Below are 27,691 nucleotides of genomic sequence, written 5' to 3' on the forward strand. Positions count from 1 at the left end.
AGGTTAATTATCCAACCGTCTTGTTTTTGAGTTCCAGAGAGGTTAAGTATATAATATAAATAAAATGTTTAGCATTATAATAAAATGTTTAAATAGTAGGGTCCATCATTTTTATTATTACCAAAGTAACAATTCTAGATTCCCAGGTTTTTTAGTCATTTAGTCATTCAGCACATATGCACTGAGCAATGTAATCATGGCTAAGACACTTGAAGTTTTATGGATAAGAAACTATTTTTATAATAGTGCTTTGTACACTGCACAGACTCATAATGCTGGGGGAGAGGCTGAAGATTGGGGTGGGCATGAAGGATAAGACATTTGAGGTTTCTGAGTCCCATTTTCCTCATCTGCTTGGAGAATACCTGCCCTCCCCACCCTGAATGTTTGGAATCAATTGCAAGTATGTTTGTGAGCCACTTAATAGAGTTTATAGTACTGAACAAATTGTTATAACTTTGTTATGAATTTAACTGAGAAAGTAATTATAACTAGAGGAGTTTAAAAGATATCTGGGATACCCCAAGTTACTTAACCCTCATTAGGATTTACAGTTTTCTCAAGCTGCATTTGTCAAACGAATTGTCTAATATCCAACCCAAATATTTAGTTAAGTTTAGAATAACTTTTTTGTATATGTTTACTTTATCTGCATTCCAGAAATTAAATCAGAGGGGAGTATGTTGGTTTAGAGGAATAGACTGATACATAATTTGCATTTGTGCGTCTTCCCCAAGGAAAACAGGAATCATTAGGCCAACACAAAAACGTGCCCATTTTGCTGAAGTACATATTGAGTTCAGAAGCAGACAGATTGTCCTCATAATGACCATCATGATGCACTTTATTGCTTCACAAGGTGCCATGGCTTTGGAAGGTGTGGTGAGGATGGAAGCCCTACCCGTGTGTTACTTGCACTGGACCAGAATCCTGGGTAGAGGAAAGAACTTGGGACTACCTGGGCCAGAAGTTCTTTCCACCTACCAGGAGTGCGCATGAGCATGTGCTATACATGTATGGGAGGGTCATCGTGTTTTTATCAATGTGTCAAGTGTATTTTGCTACATCTGATAGCTCCTTGTATGGCAATAGCTGGACAATGGTGTTGTCCATTGTGGTACTGAACTGAGCTGACCTGTCAGAGCAAGACATTAGGAGCTTAGCATTATGTCAGGTCAGGACTCTATGTGTGAATGTTTATTCATTCATCTATTAATTTGTCTATTTAGCAAATATTGGGTGCTTTTAATATTCTAGACATTAGCATTATAGTGGGAAAATCCAAAACTTCTGATATGCTTTGTATCTGTGTCCCTGCCCAAATCTCATGTCAAATTGTAATCCCCATTGTTGGAGGTGGGGCCTGGTGGGAGGTGATTGGATCATGGGGGCGGTTTCTCGTGAATGAGAAAAAAAGAAAATGATTTTTTCGTTTTCTCTTGGGCACAATATTATCACCATCCTTCTGGGTGCTGTTATTGTTATAGTGAGTTCTTGTGAGATCTGGTTGTTTAAAAGTGTATTGCACCTCCACCATCCCTTTCCTCCTGCTGCAGCTTCGTGAAGTGCCTCATGCCTCCTTTGCCTTCTGCCATGATTAGACGCTTTCCTGAGGCCTCCCCAGAAGCAGAAGCCACTATACTTCCAGTATAGCTTCTAGAAACATGAGCCAATTAAACCCCTTTTCTTTATAAATTACCCAGAATCAGGTATTTTTTATAGCAGTGTGAGAATGGACTAATATTCCTTGTGAAGTTTATATTCCAAAGGGGAAGACTGACACTAAGTAAATAAATAGTCTAACTAAATAAGCAACCTATCTACATAATTGTGTGTTGTGAGGGGAATAAACAAAATAAAGAGGAAATGCAATCTGTGTCAGAAAAGGCCTCTCTGAAGATGCCACACTTGAGCTACAACATCTTCATATGGATCATTCAGCCATTGTCAAGGACAGGAGAACATACAAGGCAGAGACAACAAAAGCCCAGAGATGACAAAAGGTTGGCATGTATGGGCAACAGGAGGGAGAGCTTAAGCAGGGAAGGGAGTGGTGTGACATGATATTAGACGAATTAGCCAGGGGCCAGGTCTTGCAGGATTTGCCACCATTGTTTCTCACCTGGACCACTGAATAACGAGGAGCTAAAATGGCAGTGGTTTGGACTGGAGTCAATGCAATGAGAACAAGAGAACTGGAAGTGTTTAAGATATATTTTAGAGGTAAGAGTAGCAGAACTTAGTGATGGTTTGAATGTGAGGAAAGAGGAAAAGAGAAAAATTGAAGATGATTCTTAGGTTCTGGCTTGAGCAATGGAGTGGATTATCATGCCATTTTCTGAGGCTTAAAAGTCAAACAACTTGCCAAGCCCCATTTAGCTAGGACATTGAAGTCTAGTCCTTGTGAATTCACTTTGTTTTTTGTTTTTTGTTTTTAACTTTTTGGGATTTTTTTAACCTGTGAGATAAGGTTATTAGGTTAAATTTCCAAGGTCTCTTTCAGATTTGGAATTAAGTTATTATCTAGATTAAATTGTTAATATAGAAATATCCCCTCCAGCCTGGACAAAAAGAGTGAAACTCCATCTCAAAAAAAAAAAAAAAAAAAAAAAAAGAATCTGAGATTCAGAATTAAGTAACATTGTCAGGCCCTGGTATTTTTGATAAATATAGTGCTATGATGGAATAAATATTTTATCTCAGAATTAATAGCCAGAATCTGCAAGTGTTTTGTCTCAAGCATTAAAAAGATGATTTTTTTCATTTTATCTTGGGTACAATGTTTTTTTTTTCTGGAGTTTCCTAGCAACAAGCAGTTTGTTCTGTCAAGTAAGATTAGATTGTAAGCTGTCCTGAGCTAAAACTGCAAAGCCCAAACAATACATTGGTTGTGGTGCCCTGGTTTGTTTCAGATCATTCTTGAGGCTCCCCTGCAGTGCTCAGCATTGCGTAGCACATATTATGTCTCCACAACCACACAGACCTTACTCAGGATAGGGGCAGGTTTCCTCTGTAGAGAGGGGAATGGAGACATTTCAGTAATTCAGAATAATACCTATAACTCTTAACCCTGCCATCTGGATCTCACCCATTTTGGCCAGATCTAAGATTCTGTTGCTAACATAGGCAGTATATTCCTGAAAACTTCACCATTAGCTGGATCTTAATTTACCCACAGAAACAGTAGGATTTGTTTTCGACAAGATCCGATCATAAATCTTAAGTATGTTCAATAGCGTGTGAGTACAGTTGGCCCTTCATGTCCATGGGGTCTACATTGTGGATTCAACCAACCACAGATCAAAAATATTTTTTAAAGCAATAAAAAATAATATAAATTAAAAAACAATATAACAACTATTTACATAGCATTTACATTGTATGACATATTAAAAGTAATCTAGAGGGCTGGGCGTGGTGGCTCAAGCCTGTAATCCCAGCACTTTGGGAGGCCGAGGCGGGTGGATCACGAGGTCAAGAGATCGAGACCATCCTGGTCAACATGGTGAAACCCCATCTCTACTAAAAATACAAAACATTAGGCGGGCATGGTGGCGCGTGCTATTATTCCAACTACTCAGGAGGCTGAGGCAGAAGAATTGCCTGAACCCAGGAGGTGGAGGTTGCAGTGAGCCGAGATCACGCCACTGCACTCCAGCCTGGGTAACAAGAGCGAAACTTTGTCTCAAAAAATAAATAAGTAAATAAGTAAGTAAATAAATAAATAAAAGTAATCTAGAGATGATTTTAAGTATACAAGAAGATGTATATAGATTATATGCAAATACTAAGCCATTTTATATAAGGGACTTGGCCATCCATGGATTTTGGTATCGGTAGCGGGTGTTAAAACCAATCCCCAGCAGATACCAAAGGACAATTATGTAGCTAAACAGCCACACTCTAAATCTCTCATCAAATTCAGATATTACAAGAAACAACAACAACAAAAATTCAACTCAAAAAGTCTCAAATAAGAAAGGCACTTATTTTCTCATAGAACAAGGACAGGGCAGTTGTAGGCTGGCCCAGCAGTTCCCTCATATTCTCTGGGACTCAGGCTGTTTCTTGTTTACCTTTGTGCTCTACCATCCTGCACTCACTGCACTCATGACCCTAAGGGATATCCCTTCATAGCTGAAAGATGGCTGCCACACTTCTGGGAAACACATAGGCTAACACTAGGCCAAATAAACAGTCATTGCAACATGCTCACTCAGAAAGCACAGTGTGAGAAGGGAAGAGGGTCCTGTAGAGAGAGGACTCCAAGAGAGATGCTGAAGTAATGCCTACGAGCCATGTAATATCCCGTGAAGCAATCTTTCTTTTTTACCTTTCAAACTCTAAGAATGTGCCTTATAGGAGAATTTACGCTGTGACTGTGTGGGACAATTTAACTCAATCAGATACTTGAAGACAAAGTAAGGATATGTTGAAGACCAAAATTTCAGTTTCTAATATCTAAAAAACAATATCAAAAACTGAGAACAACAATTTCTAATTGTTTGGATTGTGCTTTTGCTTACATTTTCATTCTTACCGCTTTTAAAAATTGCTTTGATAATCCATGAGATTAGCCTTTTTTTCCCAGTCTTTTGTATTAGAAATCCTGCGTTAACCAACATTTCATGTGTTTCCATACCTGATCAAGGCATTTTTAGTTAAATAAGCTTAAGAATGGAATTTTCAAGCAGAACTATAATAACTGATTCTGATAATTATTTAAACCTCTCTGCTCTTAATATCAACCTATATTTAATCTTTATGTCTATTTAAGAATTCAGTGTTTATTTTCTGTTGTTTGGAGCGTAAATTAGTTCAACCATTGTGGAAGACAGTGTGGTGATTTCTCTAGGATCTAGAACCAGAAATACCATTTGACCCAGCAATCCCATTACTGGGTATATACCCAAAAGATTATAAATCATTCTACTATAAAGACACATAGACATTTATGTTTATTGCAGCACTGTTGCAAGCAAAGACTTGGAACTAACCCAAATGCCCATCAGTGATAGACTGGATAAAGAGACTGTGGCACATATACACCATAAAAAAGAATGAAAGAGTTGTCCTTTGCAGGAACATGGATGAACCCGGAAGCCATCATTCTCAGCAAACTAACACAGGAACAGAAAACCAAACACCACATGTTCTCACTCATAAGTGGGAGCTGAACAATGAGAACATATGGGCACAGGGTGGGGAACATCAGACACTGGGGCCTGTTGGAAGTGTGGATCAACGGGAGGGAGCATTAAGACAAATACCTAATGCATGCGGGGCTTAAAACCTGGAAGACAGGTTGATGGGTGCAGCAAACCACTATGGCACGTGTATTCCTGTGTAACAAACCTGCACATTCTGCACATGGCTCCCTCAACTTAAAGTAAAATTTAAAAAAAAAAAAAAGGAATTTAGTGTTTATTTTCAAGCCAGCACCCTGGCATGTACTTGTAGTCCCAGCTACTCCAGAGGCTGAGGTGGGGTAACTGCGTAAGCCAGGGAAGTTGAGGTTTCAGTAAGCTATGATCACACCATTGCTCTCTAACCTAGATCACAGAGCAAGACCCAGTCTCTTAAAAAAAGAAAAAAAAATTAGTCTTTTTTGTTGTTCCATGAAAACATAAGCACCATTTAGATACAGTTTACATTTTTGTTACGGAATATGACCTTAACAAGGAATGAAATGTTAATGAAGACTAATTAATGCATAATTTTAACAAGTAAGGGAGATATGTTTGAGGCAAGAGCTGAACAGGTTGTGCATTTCAGCAGTTATTTGCATATTGAGTGGCACTGTCAAAAAAGAAGAGGTGAACAGAAAGGAGCTGGACAGAGAAGGCTGCAACTAGGCCAGACTGTTCAACTGTTTGCTTTTATCCATTCCCATTTTAAGAAGGATTTGAGGAGAGTTTGTCCTTCATGTCTTGTGTGTGCTTCAGGCAAGCAGGTCTTCAGTCTTGCTTGCTTCTGACTTGGACCACCCTCTCCCTAGGCCTCAGTTCTGTCAACACCAGAGCTTTTTCTGCTTCTGTCTTTATGTTCTGCCTCCATCACACCCTGGAGCTGACCTGTTTCTGGCCACACCAGTCTTTGTTGTCAGACTGAATATACAAGCTCAACCTGTCCTGACATCAGCAGCTTCTCATGTTCCACAGGATTCAGCTATTGGCATTTCTAGGCCCTCCTAGAAATGAGAAGCCCACCACACCCCCATTCTTCCCATTTCCAACTGGGACTTCATAGAAACTCAGCACAAAGCAGAAGCCTAAAAAGTGTATCAACTGACTGAAACGTCAAACTGATTTTGTTTCTCTCCTAATCCTTTTAAATGTGATACGTGTTTAAATTAAGAGTAGCAGAGACAAAATGATTTAGGAAAATTACAATGTTATCCTAGCCTATTTTAGTGACACTCTATAACATCGTTAAGAAAATTGACTGTCAGATTTGATGATTGTTGTCGAAGTGAACAGCCATCATTCCCAGAGTGGCTGGAGTCAGATTCTCACCCAGCAGAAGCAATTTTAATGACTGAAGAATCAGTTACCACAAGAAGCAGTGGAATCTGAATGCATTGCTGACTTCCCACGTTGTCTGTCTTCTATTTTTTAGGCACAACATGTTTGATTGCTCTGCTGTCAGATAAAGACCTCACAGTGGCCAACGTGGGTGACTCACGCGGGGTCCTGTGTGACAAAGATGGGAATGCTATTCCTTTGTCTCATGATCACAAGCCTTACCAACTGAAGGAACGAAAAAGGATAAAGAGAGCAGGTGAGCTTGTGAACATCTCCGAGAAATGTCTACTGCCTTGCTGGTGAACAAGGCAGCTTGCTTGGAAGGTTCCTGGATAAAATATTCAGTTACCCTGTATTAGATCTATAAAGAGGCTGCTACTGAGGTAACTGAGATTGACTTTGTAATGTTGCCTATCAAATAAATGGCCACTAAATCTGCCCTTCTTCATAGCCAAAGATTCCAAAAGAACTCAAAAGCCCATTTCCGGTTTAAAGGCTAATAAGATCTTTGGGCCCCTGGGCCTCACCTTTCTCTAGCCTGTTGCTATACACTGCTCCCCTTGGAGCCATGCCAAACTACTAACCATTCCTCAAAAGACCTCTGTGCCTTTGCAAGTGCTGTTCTAGTTGACAATTACTTGTCCCATAAGATTCAGTTTAAGGTATTCTTTTGGAAGCTTTTTGTGTCACACTGTGACAAGGGCCTTCCCAGTCTGGGGTGAGTACCCCTCTGCCTTTCCCCAGCATCCTATGTGGACGTCTTGGGTCACCTCTTAACAATACATGAACATACCTGGCTCTCCTATCTGTCCTGCCTTCCAGTCACCTCTTTAAAGGCAGGAACTTGGTTTTGTTCATCTCTATACCTTGAGCATCTGGCTTAGTGCCTAGTATAAGTAAATATTTCAGAGCAAGGTTATGGGTAGAGGGATCCCTTATTCATTCATTCATCTATCTGTTTATTCAATAGTCTAGGAGCTGGGAAAAAAACAAAGCCCATTCCCAATGGGCTTGCTGTTTCATGAAACTTACATTCTGAAATTGGCATGGGGATAAGGAATAGAGGAAATAGACATTAACAAAAAAAAATGAGTAAAAATAAGTTAAGTCTTATAGTGTATTAGAAGGTGATAACTGCTATGGAAAGACATGAAGCAGGTAAGGGGAGGGAGTGTCGGGGAGTTGCAGGATGTTTTGTTTTGTTTTGGTTTGGTTTTGTTTTTTGAGACTGAGTCCCACTCTCTCACCAGGCTGAAATGCAGTGGTGTGATCTTGGCTCAATGCAACCTCCACCACCTGGGTTCAAGCTATTCTCCTGCCTCAGCCTCCAGAGTAGCTGAGATTATAGGCATGTGCTACCATGCCCAGCTAATTTTTGTATTTTTAGTAAAGATGGGGTTTCACCATATTGGCCAGGATGGTCTTGATCAGCCTCCCAGAGTGCTGGGATTACAGGTGTGAGCCACTGCACCCAGCCAGGGAGTTGCAGTTTCAAGTAGTGTGGCCTGTGTAGACCTTGCTGGAGTGACGTTTGGACAAAGACTTGAAGGATATCAGTTGATTATTACATTTTCATAATTCAATTTCAGAGGATAACTTTATACCTATGGAAGGCAAGAATTCTTTCACTCCTCAGACTGACAGCTGGAGGATGTATGTATGCTCTTTGTGATGTGCCAGGCAGCCAGCCAGCAGTCAGAGGGGAGCAAGTTGGGTGCTCGTGTATACTAATCTCTCACCAGGATGGGCCCCTGCTGTCTGGGTTACTCTGCACATTGACTGTCTATCTCTATAGTCAGTTTCTGCCCAATGAATGAATTGAACAAACCTGATTGACATTTGAATTTTTACAGTAGGGAACCTTACTAAGTCAAAATGTGTTGAATTTTATTACAACCTCCTGCTTCAGTGACAGCTTGAGTTGCAAAATAATTTTTAAGGAAAGTATTGGTCAGGTTTTCTGTTGATGGGATGGAACAAAGGATATTTTAGGAGCATCTATCAGACTTTGATGACCTCCAGGCAGTAGGAGCAAAGTTCTCTTGCTTCCTACCTATAAAGACACCATCTCCCTGTAAGAGTCCACTGTGAATTAAGATACAGTTAGCCCACTCTTGCATCAGCACAGGCAAGGATGTTACACAATACACCTGAAAATGTCATCTTACCATTCAGTGCTCTCTTTCGAATTGTCATGACCATTTTATCCTTCCTCTTCTTCCCTGCTATACCCACTACCCACACCTGTACCCTACACTGATTCTTTATAGAAGCAAATTTGGACACCATCTCCAAGGAGGTTAATCTAACCTCTATTATTTTGCATAATTTGATCAAGGGCGTATTTCATAGCAAGGTGTAAGAAACAGTGATTGGTTTTACCATCTTATTTTTTTTGAGACCTCACTCTGTCACCAGGCTGGAGTGTAGTCGCATAATCTCAACTCACTGGAACCTCTACCTCCCAAGTCCCAGTTCAAGCGATTCTTTTGCCTTAGCCTCCCAAGTACCTGGGATTACAGCGCATGCCACCACACCCAACTAATTTTTATATTTTTAATAGATACTGAGTTTCACCCTGTTGGCTAGGATGGTCTCGATCTCTTGACCTCATGATCCGTCCCCTCTACTTCCCAAAGTGCTGAGATTACGGGCATGAGCCACTGCGCCCAGCTGGTTTTACCATCTTTATGTGTGTTTTCTCTGGCCTCAGCCTCTTTTCTGGACATCTTTCCCCCTCTTGCTTAGCATGACAGTAAGGTCCAGCCAGTCTGGGCCAAATACATGTTGGTCTTTCTGTGGCCACTCCTTATACTGTTTCCAGCAACATTAGCTGTCATTTATTGTGTGCTCACCCTGTGCTAGGATCAAAGCACAGCACTTTACACAATTTCTCTGTGCCTAAAAGGCTGATAATATTGTTCTCATTTTGTGGCCAACAAACTGGAACTTCAAAGAGGCTTATGTGCCCAAGCACACACAGCTAGGGAATAGTGAGACCAGGGTTGAAAACCAAAACTGGGTTTTATGCTCTTGCCTACCAGACCATACATCCTAGAATGTTCTCCTACAGATCCTGCTCCTAGATGTTTTACCCATCGTTCAAAGTCCACCTTTAATGTTCACTCCTCCTTCATCATCAGGACTGGAAATCACCCCTCCCGTCTCCGTCTGCCTACAGCATTTAGCAGACACTGGTCTTCTCCTGAAAGAATACCACTTTGTGCTTATAGTATTTAATATTTGTGACTTAATTCTCCTGCCAGGCTGGCTACTTTTTTAAGGGAAGGTCTGGATCTTGTATAACTTCTTATCCTGCACATTATCTTGTATGGAGTAGATATTCAGTAAATATCTGACAAATATGTCAATGAAGACAAAAATAATAGATGCAATTGTTAAGTGCATAATATGTTCAGGGACAATGCCAGATGACTTCTGTGAAATAAGACCTTTATTTCTCATCAACCCAATGAAATAGATACTGTCTCTATTTTGTAGCCAGGGAGACTGAGGATCAGAGAAAGAGTTCCTCATCCAAAGTAGAATATGGCTAGAAGAGACAGAGCCAGGAATTAAATCCAAGTAATCTGACCTGAGCCTTTAATGACTGCACTAATATGTGCTTTTTCTTAATCTTGCTCCTATTTAGGGGGAGAGAGCTGTTTTGAGATCGATATAGGCACACTTAAGGGTGGCCTCAGACTAGATGATGTACACCAGTGGTGTCCTGGTGCCTGTTCACCTGCCTTTCGGCATTCCTTTGTCACTCTCCTCAAGTCCCTACCCTCATGTTCTTTACTGTCAATCACTGAGCCACCATAGTGTTAAGTTAAAACCAATGCCCTCCCCTGATTGTATCCCTACCTTTAGTACTCTTAATTGATATATTCTTCAAGTTCTTCAAGATGCCAGGATGAGGGTATGAAGATCAAGTGGTAGAGTTATGCCATGCAGCAGGTCCCAGGAGTGATGGGGTTAAAAGGAGTGCCCACGGCCCAGCTCACATGAAGTAAGTCACCCTGTTGTGCACACACCTAGACTATCCCAGGTATGTGAGACATCAGCTGGTTAAACTAATGGGCTCATCCTGTCTTTCTAGGTGGTTTCATCAGTTTCAATGGCTCTTGGAGGGTCCAGGGAATCCTGGCCATGTCTCGGTCCCTGGGGGATTATCCGCTGAAAAATCTCAACGTGGTCATCCCAGACCCAGACATCCTGACCTTTGACCTGGACAAGCTTCAGCCTGAGTTCATGATCTTGGCATCAGATGGCCTCTGGGATGCTTTCAGCAATGAAGAAGCAGTTCGATTCATCAAGGAGCGCTTGGATGAACCTCACTTTGGGGCCAAGAGCATAGTTTTACAGTCATTTTACAGAGGCTGCCCTGACAATATAACAGTCATGGTGGTGAAGTTCAGGAATAGCAGCAAAACAGAAGAGCAGTGAATCCTTCAGGGGTCTCAGCTGCCGTAGACTAAAGGACTTTGAACACACTGGTCTCTTTTAATTTAGTGAAAAGTGTGGGAGTTGTAATTAGGATCATCCATCCCAGACATGGGATCCCCCTCCCTGGTGGTCTTAGGTCTATAATCAGTGATGAACTGAGGGTGCCCTTGACCAATGTAGTTAAGAAGCTGGAAAATGGTTTATGTTTTCCCAACTCTTTCATTCAGCGTCCAAAATATATAAATAGCTGTAGATTCATGTATATGAAATGAATAGCATATGTGCCATTTAGTCTCCCTCAGGATCCTTTTCAAGATCCTGTTCAGGGTCCTCCAGGCATCAGCTGTTGTATCTTCTCTTTGGAACAGTGGACAGGACAGGTCACTGTGTCACCTGTGAGTGGCCAGGAGCTGACGTGGCAACGCCCTCTGCCAAGAGACAGAACTGTCCTAAGAATGCTTTGTCCTGAGCCCATGTTTTCTGCTCAGAGGCAGCTTGGAAGCAGATTTGGAATGGCTTTTATTTTGGCTGCTCTTGGAGACTGAGAGAAGCAGAAAGGATGGGAGACCAGTGGCGACTGCTTGCACAGCAGAAATGAGCCTTTTCCCTTGCTTCCTTTATTAGTTAAACAGACTTTATATACCACCTGACCAGGCTTTGTGCATTTATCCTAATCATGCATGACCGAAATCTTTTGCTTAGTCCTTACCATATGTAAAAGGCAGCTGTTAAATTCACCAACAGACATAATGATTTTTCATCTTATAATGACCAAGAAACCATGTTAGGGGAAATGACAAAAGCAAGCCAAAATGTTTCCTTCCATTTTCAATGGCAGATAAGGAAACGATACTGAATGAGTTACCGTGTTCCCTGGCAGGTAAGCTGTTTGCATTGAGGAAGGAGTATTCACTGAGCTCCAGCTGCCACTTTTGTGTGTTTTTCCTTGCCCCTTTCCTAGTGGCAAAGTGTGTTTCAGGCAGTGTTCTGAGAAGCAGCAGCCTAGAACTGTATGTGTTCCTTGAAGCCAGGTACAGAGTTCACAGCTACTGCAGCCTGGAATTTGGTGGGAAACTACTGGGACGAGCTTCTCCTTGACAATGGAAAGGCAGCAGTCTTTTATCATTTGGTTGCAAATATCCATCCACATCAGGTAGCTTTCCCCAGGCAAACACAAACCTCCCTTTGTGGTCTGCAGGGAAGGCAGCAGAGGGACCTGGCAATGGCAACACAGCAAGTCAAGAATTCAAGCGTGAACCCATATTGGCAAGTGGGCCAGAATTATTTTGGGGCCTGGCTTGCTGCTCTCCATTTCCTGTATCACTAATGTATCATTTCTCCAAACATTGTTTTTTATAAGTTAATTTAGAGAAAATTAACTTATAAAATACTTCCCAAGACCTGCATTTATTTTCTATGACTCTCTCTGCCTGACTGCGTGACTCAAACAAACAAAACTTTTGTTGCCTCCCACCCCTCTGTATCCACCTGGTTTTGTTCTTTCCCTGTGTGTATTTGTGGTTACAGCTTCCCATAGTCCTCATTCACCCGCCACCTCCTCCCCATGGAGCCCTGCCCTCCCCGCTCCTGCTGCTGTAGAGCTTTTCCAAAGGGGTGTCCAGGAGAGAACTTGAGAGAGTGAAGAGATTGCCTTGTGGTTGCAGAGGGCTGCAATCTGTCTTGATTCCTCCAAGCACTTACTGTTCTTTGCACTGAGAATAGCTAATGGTTTCCCATGAGATTTGCTTACTTTTGTATACTGTATGTTCCAGTGTTACAGTTAGAACCTTGGTTATTGTTTTTTAGCCATAGAATCTTCTAGTACAAAATATCTGCTACCATTTTAGATTTAAGCATTTGCCTATGGAAAGACACTGAATATGTGGCTGCGTGTATCAATATTTGGGGTGGGGATGGGGAAGGGACTGTGGAAAACAAATGCTGGCTGTGAGCAGTGCTGAGATGGCCAGGCCGGGCAGCTGAGTTTGCTTGGAGATTCAGGACGTTCTGTTGCCTGAGAGTTGCCACCACTCACCATCGAACTGAAATCAGTATAAATGGTGTCAGCACTTTACAGCCCATGGCCAACTTTCTTTATTTTTAACGTAGCACAAAAGTGTAAAATAGCAAGGAAAAGACATTTTTTAATTCCATAGTTATTTTTATTGCCTAAAATGAAAGCAGCAGTGTTTTGATAAAGATGAAAAAGAAAAGCTACTAAATTAGTAAATCAGTGTTTATGGGTCCCACAAAATTTCTTAATAGATGGTGCTGGGTGCACGAATTACAAACTTTCTAACTGACGTTCACAAGGCATCTTCTAAATTTTGCTTTGTATAATTATTTCATGTCTGACGTTAACCAAATAGAGTGTATATATCCTACTCCCTTTACTGTCTCTTTCCCCCCTACTGTGGCTTGTAGATTTTCAAAAGCTGTAAGTTCTAGCTAGGCAAAATTGTAGCAGTTACATTAATAGTTATGATAGTTGTATCTAAAATTGGAATATTTTGTTTCCTTCCTCCTGGACGTCTCTCCCCCTAGCCCTTTTCCAGCTGTTGGGGATTTGTAGATATCGCTCCTGGGGTGCCCTATGGCACACTGGCTGCTCCCCAGGGACCCGGGAATGCTGAATCTAGCCATTAGGGAAATTGAATTGAGATGTCTGCATGTGAAGCTTCCCTAAGCTGCACTGCCAAAGCTTTGGAATTGTCACCCAAGGCTTCCTAGACTCCCTAGCTAGTTCGAGTTCAAATTGCCAATAGTCTCCTTCGTGCCAAATTTTGGGATGGTTTTACAATCTTTTAGAAGTTAAGATGGGAATGAACATGTGGCTTATGAGACCCCAGCAGAATGCCAAGCCCAGGTCTCCGCTAATGCAGTGCTCTGCTGCAGCTCCACTGGCAATTTGTACTCTTAACATGGGTTGCGGGAGGGGCAGCTAGGGAAAAATTTTTTTAATTAATTGTATTTGCAATTCTTTCATCATAGGAATAAACAATACTTTATAGAAAGCTCCAAAACCGTACCCAAGACCTGCATTTATTTTATATGACCAACTTGCCCCAAGGCAATTAGCTCTGAATCGCTGTTCTATTGTGACATATCTGTGTGCATATGTACATATTACTGGTAACCAGTGGCTGCATTTTATTCCTTGCTGTGGATTGAGGTATTGCCTTCTTGAATCTTGTATGTGTCATAAGAGTATTACACAGAGAGTGTTATAGTGAAGGATGCAAGCTGAATAATTTAGAACAGGTCTTATTTCATACAAGTATAATTATTACATCATTTTGGGTAAATGGTAGATAGGATTGTATGAGAGTGATGGCATCATCATTTCAATCTAATTGGAAGTGATTCTAGGAAATTGATTCCACTTTTTCCTTTACCAGATGTATCTTGATTTTCCTGATTTTTTTTTTCTCTAAGTTTTTGCCAGATCTCTCTTGAAACTGTGTCAATGAAAGGTCTGTGTTTAAAAAAGGCACCATATCATTGTATATTTGAGAGTATAGGAATATATACTTTGTATAAAACTTTTCCAATGATTTCAAAAATTCTTTTTTCCTCCTTTTGACTCACCACTGGACTGTTCATCCCTTAATAGTCCCTCAAAATTGCCTTAGCATGTCACACAGCATTCGTCATCCAGCTCTGGAGAAATGACATGACTGTTAGATACCACACCTGTTTAATCGCCTCTGGATTAAATCATTGATACCTAGACTTTTGAGCTAGTTAGCTGTAGAAATAATAGAATCCAGTGTTTCCCAAAGTGTGTTACAAAGAATACAAGTTCCAAAGATACTCTTCTAAATATAGGGTTCCAGGATCAAATAAGTTTGGATAACACATACCATCTTAGAAAGTTAGTGAACATGAGCTCATCAAAGGCTCTAATTTAATGTCTTGCAGGGGAGAGAAAAACACAACAAATATCTACTGTCAGCCCAGTGTTTTCCAGATTAATTTGACCACAGAAACTTTTTTGAGTAACACCTAGTAACACTGCAAGGAATTGTGTTCTAAAGAACACCCTTTGGGAAATTCTGATACGTTGAAATATTGCTGTGTTTTCATTCACCATGACTCATAGTAGAAGCAGCACAATTTGCAACTTAGATGCATAAGGCTTTCATATAAAAAGCTGACTTGTTAATAAAAGCAATGTTAAGAAATAATGTGATTTAATGTGACCAACAGCAGCCTCATATTAAGAGCAGAACAATCCTACTTAAAGCTCTAAACATCGTCTTTCTTTTATGTGACTAACAAGCAAGAGCCCTGTCATAGCTGGATAAGTCTCAAGATTCATTCCAAGATCTTTCCATTACTTTTTTGCAGTGACCTTTTCTTTTCAGATTGAATCAAAATGACTACTTTTCTATTTCATCACTATGTGATATTTAAAAAAATATAAAAAATAACAGAAGGAAAAACAAATTTGATTTTAATTCACTTTTGAAATTTTAACTCAATTTTTCAAATGATCTGTTGTATAGTAATTGAAATGTAAACTATTAGCACTTACTTTCTTTCCTCTATTGTCCTCTCCAGATTCAGTGAAATAATCTGAAACCATTTAGAGCTCATACCTTCTAAAACTTGTGTCCCCTATCATCCTACCTTTCATATTTTCTGTCCATAGTTAAGTTTGGCAAGTTATCTTTCCTGTAGTTCCATAGGAGTTACTCTTGGCTGCAGAAACAGGTTTGGGAAGCTATGAGAGATTACTCCAAAGTAATGAATGAAACAAATCTAGTCAAAAACATGGTACAAAGTGAATTAAGACTAAAGTCATTAACTTAAAATAACACCCAATATTTAGGAATAGCTCACCCGCTGCACATTATCCAAAACATTAAAAAAACTAAAAGTAAGATCTCTTAGGCTAGGTGGCAGATTGCAGAGGGCAAGGGGCAGTTGATACCATGAGGCTTTCATTAGATGTGTTTCTAAACATTTTTTCTAATATGTAAGTTTGTTTGCTGATCCTTCGTAATGTTAATGCTTTGTCTATTTGTTAGGTGTACCACTGTTAAGCAGCAAACTGTTGAAACTAGTGTTGATTATTGTTAATTTTTATGTGTTTAGTAATAACCACAGTATCATATGTACAGTTGCTTTAATAAATCCAAGTTAAGGACTTTGAGGAGAGCAGATAGTAACTATTCATTTTTAACAAATCATCAGTTTCACTGTTCAAAGCTCCACCAGAAAGTAAGCATGCAGCAAAGCTATAGATGATATTTAAAGATGTGGTTTCATTTATTCTAGAAGTCCTATAACCTGGCATTATTTAACCACAGAATCACACCTAACATTTTCCAAATCCAAATTAACCTCAAAAACCTCTGAGGACATTTAGCACAAGTAGATTGCAGTGAAAGCATGGGTGGCAGATTGTGGTGGTCAGAGGGTTGAGTGACCCAGAACAAAACCTGCCTGGGTACATTGCTGCCACTTCAGGAGAGGGACTGTGTCAGCTACACATTCTCTCATCACCTTATTGTCATGAGGCAGTTCATAAGTTAAATACAATACCATGCATTATCTCAAAACATTTCTATATTAATTAGGTAATTCATGATGTAAAATATGTTCATACAGAAGCAAAGGTGGATATAATAGTAAGGTATCAGGGGAAAACCCCTTTAGGATACCCAGACATTAAAAATGTAAAAAGTAGCTTATAAGAAATGTGGATTATCAGATTTTTACCATATAGGTTGTGTTTATTAGAAATTTCTGACACCTGTACAAAAATCGGGTGAAGGAAGTTATTACCACTTTTCATCATTCAAAAAACAGGCTTCCCTCTTAGAGTATTAGTTAATGCTTTGCTTATTTGTTAATGAAGACAGTATTTTAATTTTAAAGCTTCCTTTTGTAGGACTGATTAAACAGGCAGAATCACATTAAAAAAAAAACGGTTTGGAACACTTTTTGATAAAAAACTGTAAAATCAGTTTCCAGTGTGGTCAAAATTAGAATGTAAAGGAAAGCATTTCTAAGAAAATATAGAAGCCCAAATCAAGGGAGAATAATATAAAAGAAAATATTTTAAATTAGGAAAAGGATGTGTTATTGTTTATTACATCAGGAATTATGCTTTCTGTACTTAACACTCTTAGTGAAGTTAGGGAGATAACACTGAAGTGAGAAAATGAACATTCTCAGTTACTTGTGTAGTAAAATTGCAGTCCCAATTCCATTTTTTTCTGATGAAAATGGATAAATGAGGTCTGATAAACCTTTACTGTCCTAGGTTTCGTTCACGTTCCAAATCGTGAACTTTTGAAGAAGAAATACCCCTTTTTAGAATTTTGATAGATACTAAGATCGACTAAATGGTTTCCCCTTCCATTTTAAAGTGCCCAAATAAAACTGAAATCAGATAAACACAGTCATAGCTACAACTGAGAGTGAGTTTTAACATACTAGTAATTTTGCAAATGCCAACATGAAATACTAGTGAGTACTCAATTTACAACAGACAATTTCACAAGAACAAACCACAGAGTGATTTGATATTCTTGCTTCTTAGAGAGTTTTTAAATTCATATAATGCAGTAGGTCAGGTTGCTCATATAATTTTTAAAAATAATCCTGTAGAAATGATGTATTAGACATCTCTAACCCAAGAAAATGATGTATTTTGTATAAGTTTTAAATTCCCATTTGTCTTAATACATCTTAGGACAAATGGTGACTTCTTCATGTAATAATGAAAAGGTATAAATCCTGCTGCGTGGGGAAAAGCTAGAACCATGGGTCATTAAGCAAGAATACTGCTCTTATTTAGGCTCCCAGACTGCAATTAAACAGTCTTTATGTATTTATCATTTTGATTATTGTTTTATCTCAAGCATATACAGTGTGCAGAAAGTAGAATAATGAATAAAATATGACCATGGAGAAAACCCGTAACTTTTGTTTCTATTCTAGAAAGCAGTGTTTGTTCTTCTTAATTTATCTGAAATACATGTTCACAATGAAATGTTAACATCTACAGTACTGTCTTTCAGTTTACTCTTCAATTATTAAAGCAAATGATTTTGATTTATAGCACTTACACAACTGCAATTCAGGTCATAGAATTGAAATGTATTTGATAATGTCTCAGCATTCTCATGGGCAGCCTAGAAAAAGGAAAAAAACAGAGAGAGAGAAGACCAGAGAAACAAATAGAAATTTTAGTGGGTTCAAACAAATGATTATTCTGGCAATCCTAGAAAATGGTAATTAAACAGTTCATTCCAAAAGACCCCAATATGAACTCTGCTTACATATATATTTGTGTAAGAAAAATGTGTGAGATTTTTCTTAAAAAATAAAAGCATCATTGGATTTATAACAGATTGATCAATCTTATGAACAGATTACATTGGGAAAGTCACTATTATTGCTATAAGTAAGTGTGCTTGTATATTTTATTCTTGCCTTTCTTAATTTCTTTGTGTGCGAGAGCATCTACTATGTGCCAGGCAATGGCTGTGTCTGATTGAATGGATCTGTTGGTGAGCAATCAGGTGCAATCACTGCACTTTCGGGGCTTACAGCCTAGTGGGGATATTATAACAGAGATATTATAACACTCCATATTGACTAAATAGGATGAAAATTGTTATCTTTCATGATTTGTTTCAATGGGCTTACATTTGTTTGGACAGGGCAGAATTAGAATAATTATTTCTTACATATAAAGTAGGCGATAAGAGATTGGGAGTTTCTTGCCCACACTCAAGCAAACTTCAGTAGATAATTATTACTCCATTTTACTAGCTCACCTGGTTTCCTAAGGATGGCATGGGAAGTGAGACATGGAGACTCTGGGGACCAAGACAGGGGTAGTACTGTCCCAGTGGAGGGTGAAAGCCAGGTTGTCTCTCCCTTCAGTATCTTTCTGGGGGGAAGAAAAGGAGAAATGGGAAGAGCAAGAACATCTCTCCATGTCCTATTTTTATTTTTATTCCCAACAGACTATATAGTGTAACAATCTTATATCCCCAAAGACAGCCCAGGACTGAGAGTATCTTCAGTGTTCCTGGGTGTATAAATCAGTGAATCTGTTATGTAGAAAGTTGGCATTGCAGGAGCACAATTATTTCCTGATTTCAAATATGAACAGAAAACTAAATGTCAGATTTTTTAAATCATAAATTTGGTATCCATAGTTACTTTACATATTCCAGAGTCTAATCATGGAATTTAAGTTTTTTATTTTGAACAAAAATAGCAACATCTGTTTTCTGTATGGCAAAGAAAAACTAAATCCCAGACTTTTATTTTTAACCACAGAAGCTGTCTCTTCTTTCTAAATTATTTGCCTGCCTGCTCATTTCCCCTACACATCTCTGTCTGTTTATACAAACGGCTTTTTTTTTTTTTTTTTTGAGACGGAGTTTCGCTCTTGTTACCCAGGCCGGAGTGCAATGGCGCGGTCTTGGCTCAACGCAACCTCCACCTCCTGGGTTCAGGCAATTCTCCTGCCTCAGCCTCTGGAGCAGCTGAGATTACAGGCACGCGCCACCATGCCCAGCTAATTTTTTGTATTTTTAGTAGAGACGGGAGTCTCACCATGTTGACCAGGATGGTCTCGATCTCTTGACCTTGTGATCACCCACCTTGGCCTCCCAAAGTGCTGGGATTACAGGCGTGAGCCACTGCGCCCGGCCAATACCAATAGCTTTTTTTAATCCAAATAATACTAGCTATTGCCATATTGCCTTAGGATCCTATTGAATTAGAATAATTCATATACTTCATATACTAGAGTGTAAATGCTTAGCGATGGTAAAGATCTCATTGTGATCAGAAGTAGGGTTTTTGTTGTTTTGTTTTTAATCATGAGAACATATAAAAGGAAATTCAAATGAAACAAAGCCAGTTTCTGATTTAGTAATATTAATAAATTGTAGGTGGAGCTCAGTTATTAAGGATAGAAAGGAGGAAAGGACAGGGTGGGGAGAAAGAGAGAAAGGGGAAGGAAAAAAACTGAGTAGTGTTTTTTGGGGGAACAGTATGTCTCAGAAGTTCTTATCTCTTATCCTGCTGATCCTGCTGATGTTGAGACAGTGGCTTTGTATAAGCTTTTATTTATACCTATTTCAACATCATGAAAATTTTTGTCAGCATTTTCTTGCAACTTTAAAAATCACAAGGGATTGTTTATAAAAAGATACAGGATCTATGATTTATTTAGCAATTTTTCTTTTAGGAATCTTCAAATTGTATTTAATAAATAAATCACAGGTCAAAATGACTGTCAAATCAATCAGGCTTTCTGGTAAGTTATTTCCTGACAACTATCCGTGATAAATACAACAAGCCTTGGCAAAACCTCATTACTCTTGGAATTTTTCAGAGGTTATTATACCTACTGTTCTATATTTGTCTCTAAGAGACATCTGAAACACAGTTACAATGTCAATTTGGTGTAGCATTACCTGTAGTAGAGCTCAGAGTATGTGGCAGTGCACGGTCACTCAAGATGCATGTCGTGTCATTTGGGTTGCTTTGATGGGTGCTGGGGTAGAATTAGCCTTGTAGAGACTTAAGGTGTTCATGCTGTCTCTGATCTTGTGTCGTTGTATAAAAATGAACAGCTAAAAATTTGCTCATGGTGACAAGATTAAAGCAAAAATAAACCCATAAAATTGTTAGACTTTAAACATGAGACTGCTGCTATTCTTTCAAGTTAAACTCATTTTCCATCCTAATGTCTGTTCTTGAATTTTATAATTTATCTATGCTTTTGAGTTGGAGTAACTTGAGTTGGGGTTCTATATGGAAAGCAAAGAAATAATTCATGGGCAGAGCATAAGACCAAAGCATAATAGAAGCAAGAGGCAGGAAGTATTGAGACTCTGGTGCTTTCATTTGGAATGGGAGTAAGCCTGGCTCTGGTTCAGAACAAGGCAATTGATAAACATGTATACAATGTATGCAACAAAAAATGTTTATTGTAAACCTAACACAACTTACACCCACCTTTATAGTAACACATTGACAAAGCTGATATAGTAATTACTATCAGGAAACAAGGGTTAGATTAGCTATACATAGATGTAGACTCCAGCAACAAAGCATGGCACACCTCGGAGAAAAGTGTTCAGAACAGAAGATCCATCTGCAAAGGTTTTCACAAGATGCAGGAAGAAACATGGCAGGGAGACAGAATGAAATAGAGGCAAACTCTCTCCAGGATTCTATGATCTGAAGAGGGGTTAGGACTCATAGCTTGGGCCATATTGTAATGGTGACTTGCACCAACCATGTAGATGGAGTTTGTGGATTAGACAATTCTCAGAATTTTCTAGAAAAGGTTGGGGCTAGACATAGTGGCTCTTGCCTGTAATACTTACATTTTGGGAGGCCAAGGCAGGAGGATCACTTGAGCTCAAGAGTTTGAGACCAGCCTGGTCAATATAGTGGAGTCAGTCTCTGGAAAAAATAAATAAATAAATAAAACCGCCTTTAAAAAAAAGGAAAGAAAAGGAGATTGTTAAGCAGGCAAAACAACTGCCTACTCTGCTTTCAAATTTAAGTCTGAGAAATATAAAAAATCATCTCTACATATAAAATCTTTTTTTAAAAAATCACCTTGTTTATAAGCTAAGGTTCACTAGAGGACAAAAATCAATGTGCAAGTTGTTAAAGGTACATATAAAAAGGGATTCAATTCAAAAGTTAAATTTCTCTCCTAATCCTACTATTCATTGAGCTATGAGATGGAGTTGACTATCACTTGATTTTTGAACAACAAAATAACCTCTACTTACAGCTTTTCAACGGTTCTTCTCCTTACACCATGAAAAACTTTAAAAAATAATCACAGCAGCCCGGAGGGATGGAAGAACTGCAGGATCTGTGTCCCGAGAAACAGTCATTTCAATGTGAGTCTACCAGAAGTCAGAAATTTTCCACCTTTTCATTGGTGAAGAGGGCAGAGTGAATGTTAACATCAGGCACGGAACCTACTTTGTGCCAGGTTCATGAAGTAAACCTTTCCTGATGCTATTCAATGAGTGAGCAGTAAAAGGCAAGCAAATGTGACCCTGTCCGCTCTTTCTCATCCAAATAGGAAGACCTGGCTCCACACTGTGTTGGCTTGATTAGTGAGAGATGTACAGACTCTTCAGGTTTGTAACTACATTGCTATGCCTCTTTCTGTGTTCCCAGCAGATGGGAATTCAGACTCTGCTGCCTGAAATGGAAGGCAACGACTTACTGAGGAGCAAGGAAGAGAAGGCATGATTTCCTCTATCTCCAATCCATCAGTGTGGGCTGCTCACTCAGGCTGGGCTCCATTCTCCAGCAAGAAGTATCCCAGAGCATGGAGCTCCCATGTCACGGACCAGCTGCTTTCTGTCTGCCCCATAAGAAATTGGGCTTGACTTATCTCTTCACATCAGCCTCACTCATTACTGGCCCAGACTCTCAGGGAGAGGAAAACTGTTTCTTATGTTCCTACAATTTGGATGCCCTCCACTATAACAGACAACACATAGTAGTTAACTTACATATGCAGGGGGAAGAGAAGTCTGTGGTCACAGGGTTGGTTCAGTGATTCAATGATGTCATCAAGAGCCAGCCTCTCCACCTCAGCCACTGACCTGGCCTTCAGGCTGTTCTCATGGGATTCACATGGTTGCTTCAGATACCAGCACTGCAGACCTAACATCTGGCCAGAGAAAAGGAGACTTTCTCCTTTGTCTTTTTTTTATTAGAAAGGTACATTTACAGAAGCCTCTCAGCAGACATCACCTGGGGGCCCACTGGCTGGGACTGGTTCACAGGCCAAAGCATGAGGAGCAAGAAAGGCTGGTAAAGACAGCGGTAGCAGCCTGAGCAACATAGTGAGTCCCATCTGTATAAAAAGGTTTTGAAAAATTAGCCAGGTATGGGGGCACATGCCTGTAGTCCCAGCTTCTTGGGGGATGCGAGGTACAAGGATCACTTGGGCCCAAAAGTTCAAGGCTGTAGTAAGCTATGATCGTGCCACTGTATTCCAGCCTGAGCGAAAGAGCGAGACCCTGTCTCAAACAAAAGTGCTTGAGATGGGAGGCAGCCCCTGCCTGCACAGAAGAAAGCGGGAGGGTGGGCACGTGAGGCTGGGGCTCGGCAGCAAACACAGCATTTGGCGTGCACCCCACCAGCCTTTGCTCATGACACTTTGATGCCACTTTCTGCCTTTACCTAAATTTGTTAATATATGTTAAAATACCTGTTATAAAAATGATTTTGTTGAGAATGAAATAATAAAAGGTACTTTTAAGGTAGGAAGAAATCCTTGAGAGGCATTTTCTGTTAACATTTTGTTATATTTTCATCCTGCCTGTTTCTGTACAGTTTGTACATACATAGCAAGAAGGGGGAAGAGTGGCATTTAGAACTGTCACTGCAGCTGCTGCAACCTTTTAAGAGAATGGCAACATTTATCTTTAGAGAAGTTGATTTCCTTTTATCTGGGAAATGCCTTGAATGGGCTTTTTTTTTTTTTTTTTTTTTTTTTAAAACCAGGAGAAATATGAGTAGCATTCATCTCTACCTTGCTTCCCTCGTGGTCTGAAAGGAGAAAGTGAAACAGAAAGAGGGCTAAGTGAAAAGGAGTTTGATAACCTCAAGCAGGGGTTAAGTCCCGGCATGTATGGGGGAGGGGCCAGACGTGGGGACAGAAGGCTTGGCCCTGGGGCCACAGACAATGGGAAATTTCCCTAGTAACAAATGTTTTAATTATAACAAACCACCCCCAAAGTTGGTAGCATTAGGCAAAATTTTTTATTTCTTACGTTTCTGCAGGTTTACAGGGAGGTCCTAAATTGGGGTCTCTTGCAGAGTTGTCTGGCATGGTCTGAAAGCTACAAAATGATTATTCCCTCACACGGCTGGTGCCTCACCTGGCTTGGCAGGATCTCCTCTCTTCTCTCCTCTCCCTTTTCTCAGGGCAGTATAGATGCATACATTCCAAAAGAGCAAGCTAGAAACTGCAAGGCTTATTTGATCTGGCCTTGGAAGTCATGCAGCACCATCTCTTCTGTCGCATTCAGGTGGTTACGAGGGGCTGGCCTAGAGTAAGCATAGGCAGGAGCTACACAAGGGCACATGATATATCCATGAGGGACTATTTTTCAGGACCATTACCACAGGAAACGGCTGACAAGTTCCTAGGGGCAGTGAAGTAAATTAGATTCACATAAGAGAGTGAATCTGAAGATCTTCACACCTCCCTGGTAGTGATAATCCGTTACTACTCTCAAACTAAGTCAAAGTCTTAAAATTCACAGCCACCTTGTGTCAGTGAAGCTTTCGAGGAAAAAAAAAAAAGGTGGGTGGCATCATTCATGAGACTATGGGAAGAGATTTCACAGCCACGAGCATCAGGGGCCACAGCCAGGAGAGGGCATGGCAGTGGAAAGGCAGGCTATGGCACGAACTGACTCAGGAGAATCAGAACCCAGGTAGACCCCTGGAATCTTCACAGCATGGCAAGGTGGACTCCCCACAGTATAATACATGGGGATGCAAACAATTCTATTTGGGTATTTACAGAAGGAAGGATCAAATATTTGGAGGTATCTGGGCATGCACAGTTCATATTACATTATACACACATACATCCCTCAACTTATTTTACATTGATTTTGGCTACTAACAAATCTTTATAAACATTTTTAATGACTGTATTACAGTCAAACTTAAGAAGTCACTGAAATTTATTAATATTCTCTTAATGCCGAACTTTTTTAAAGTAACACTGCAGGCTGGGCATGGTGGCTCACACCTGAAATCCCAGCACACTGGGAGGCTGAGGAGGGCGGATCACCTGATGTCGGGAGTTCAAGACCAGCCTGGCCAACATGGTGAAACCCCCATCTCTACTAAAAATGCAAAAATTAGCTGGGCATGGTGGTGACCACCTATAATCCCAGCTACTCGAGAGGCTGAGGCAGAAGAATCACTTGAACCCAGGAGGTGGAGGTTGCAGTGAGCCAAGATCGCTCCATTGCACTCCAGCCTGGGCAACAGAGCAAGACTCTGTCTCAAAAAAAAAAAAAAAAAAAAAATGGTGACACTGCAATAAACATTTCTGATCAATTTCTTAGGAATGATTTCTAGCAGAATTTCTGAGTCAAAGACTACTGGAAAGGCAAACTGCCAAACTGCCTTCCAGAAACATCTAACCCCTATTTCCATAGTCACATGTACTGAGGACACACCTCATTTTAAAATGGACATGCAGCAAGCTCTTGATGTCACCAAAGACCCCATGTTCTACCGAGGTCTGGCTGCAGAACCTTGTCATACAAGGAACCTACTGCTAGGCCAGTACCTGCCCACTAGAGTCACCACTGCCTTGGGCTTAAGCCAGTGCGGTCCACTGGTGTCTTTCACTGTGGTTTGTTCCTGGGACTCCCCCAAGTCATCTGGTGGCCACAACTTTCCTCTAATCCGTTGGAGACTGTAGCCTGGCACCTGAAAGTTCCTCTAAGCCCTGAGTCAAGAGTAATCCCCTCTGGAAGCTTTACAATTCCACTGAGGAAAGGAGTTCCTCCTGAGGGCTCCAAACTAACTCAGGGGCACCCTAACACAGAGCAGTGGGTTTTGGCCTGGAATATTCTAGTCCTGGCTTCACAATGACCATGGGTAAGTTAATGGCCCCAATGAACCTTGGTGCCCTCACTGAAAATAACAGAGTTCCCAAGCCTTTTCTTGGCAAAGATCCCTTCTACTTCCCTTCTCCCTCCTCAGTGAACCTATGACTCTGCACTTCACTAAATTATAGCTTAGTTTCTCCATTAATCAGACAAAATTAACCCACAATCAAGTTTTTTTTTTTTTTTTTTTTTTGGAGTAAGTTGATCATGGCCTCTGTCTCAGGTGATTAAATTCTGGGGCATTAGAAACATTTTCCTTGGCTTGGACAACCTTATCTTAGGTCAAAATATAGATTCCACTTAGCTTTTGGAATATTGAAAACTGTGCGTAAATCACTTTAACCCTTTCATTGTCACAGAGAAGCCTGGAATCAGAGGAAAGATGATTTCTGAGGTCTTTCCCAGCTCCAATCTATGACTACCTCTGCCTGTCTTGACCACAGGACTTAAAAACTATCCACATGCAGGTTTTATGCCTCTCTCACTCGCCCTAAATACAGGATGATGCTGCTCATCTTTGCTCGACCTTTCTTTTTTCTTAAGAGGCCCAGGAGATGGCTTGGGCATAAATTCTGTCAAGGGACTGCCCAGTCAACCCCGTTTGCCCGCTGGCTTCCATCTCCTATCAGTACAACCCTATCAACATACGCCACCTATTTTGATGGACTTCTTGAAGGTCTGCTCCCACATTAACCACAAATCAGGGAGCTGATGGAAAGTCTGAAGAAGTACCAATGAGTCTTCAGCTCACAAAAAATCCAGAAGAGTTGGTTTAATTAATATATGGGAGATTGGTTCCTAATGGAATACAAAATATAAGAACCCCATATACTCACCCTTCTCCTGCCTCAAAGCTTGCCTCCTTCCTATCTCTCTCTCCCTGCATCTTGCAACAAGGGACTACTAGACCCTAAGGAAAAGAGCTTTATCCCTAGCTCATGCTCAGGAATACTCTTTGTTATAAATAACAAAATAACTCTGGCTACTCTGCAGTGGGGAGTTGATGGGAATATGTTAATATCATTACCATTTAGGATAGAGCTAAGGAGAGATGAAGCAGGATGAAAGGGCAACCCTCTCAGGGAAGGGTGAAAAGCCCAAAGCAGCAATACCAAGTGAGTCAGAAAAAAGTCTAACTACTTGAGCCTGCCTCAGGACTGCAGACCCCTGAGCTCCCTCTCCCTTTGAAACACTGAGTGTGGCAGATTACGGTACTATTGCACTCAACTTTCACACCCCATTCTGCGGAACAATACGTCCCTGTACACTGCAACATCACTTGTGGTTACTTAGTCACTTCCTAGAAGAGACGGATACTTCCCTACCTTGGTGACACTGGGCTTGGCAAGGGATTCGTCTCAGCCAGTGGATGTATTAATATATGCCACTGTGCTTCCACCAGCTTTTCTATTCCTTCTGCAAGAACAGCATGTTCCAGATAGGGACTGCCCATTAGCCTGGATCCTGGAATGAAAGAGACACATGGAGCAGAGGTGCAGCCGAACACTGCCATGCAATGTGAGTGAAAACATGGCTGCCATCAGGTTCTGAGATTTGGGCATTATTGTAGCATTTGTGACCCTCGGCAAAGCTAACTAATGTGCTAAAAGTCACAAACTCAACACCTGCAGACAAGGAAAGCAAATGAGGTGGGGGGAGGGGGGCGTGAACTATGGGGATGGCAGGACTAAGGCAGACGCCACAGAATCCGCCCAAGGGTAAGCCCCAGTAGTAAACATTGTTATATGAGTTAACATTTTTAAAGCTGCTGATTTGGTTAAACACCAGGTCATGATTTTAAAAACACAGCTAATACTTACTTCCCGGAAGCTTATTAAGAAATATAAAGTTAAAAACAAAAAATATGACTACTCAATCTCTTAATGTTTTCCTAATCATTTAACTTTTTAGGTTCTTTAAGGCACCAATCTCCAGTTCAGAAGAAACAATGTTTCGAAACTTGGCAATTACTCATATTTTACTTGTTTGGGGTTTTTTTTTTTTCTGGTCTTTTCTAAAAGTGACATTATTTTTTATGTTAAAAGTTCTCTC

The 27,691-nt window shown here is 40.3% G+C and overlaps 1 protein-coding gene and 1 long non-coding RNA gene across 6 annotated transcripts in view; one reads left to right on the plus strand and one right to left on the minus strand.

Annotated features, from left to right (window-relative positions):
• The window catches only part of PPM1L (protein phosphatase, Mg2+/Mn2+ dependent 1L), a 312,963-nt gene extending 292,310 nt beyond the window's left edge, over positions 1-20,653 (plus strand). For both annotated transcript variants that reach the window (XM_003924979.4, XM_074405602.1), the window contains exons 3-4: positions 6,619-6,780; positions 10,627-20,653. In XM_003924979.4, coding sequence (XP_003925028.1) covers positions 6,619-6,780; positions 10,627-10,973 — 509 coding nt within the window. In that variant the 3' untranslated portion in view covers positions 10,974-20,653. The remainder of the gene's footprint in view (positions 1-6,618; positions 6,781-10,626) is intronic.
• LOC141585607 (uncharacterized) lies at positions 14,383-27,002 on the minus strand. 4 transcript variants are annotated; one of them, XR_012519167.1, is made up of 3 exons: positions 23,882-27,002; positions 21,347-22,665; positions 14,383-18,885 (listed from the first exon to the last, which is right to left on the minus strand). It is a non-coding gene; the product is annotated as an uncharacterized LOC141585607 (long non-coding RNA). The 4 variants fall into 4 exon arrangements; XR_012519168.1 differs by having other exon boundaries at positions 21,347-21,425; positions 22,505-27,002; XR_012519169.1 differs by having other exon boundaries at positions 14,383-18,121; positions 18,770-18,885; positions 21,347-27,002.
• Positions 27,003-27,691: the final 689 nt, after the last annotated feature.

Source organism: Saimiri boliviensis, chromosome 9 (genome assembly GCF_048565385.1).
Source record: "Saimiri boliviensis isolate mSaiBol1 chromosome 9, mSaiBol1.pri, whole genome shotgun sequence".
NCBI lineage: Eukaryota > Metazoa > Chordata > Mammalia > Primates > Cebidae > Saimiri > Saimiri boliviensis.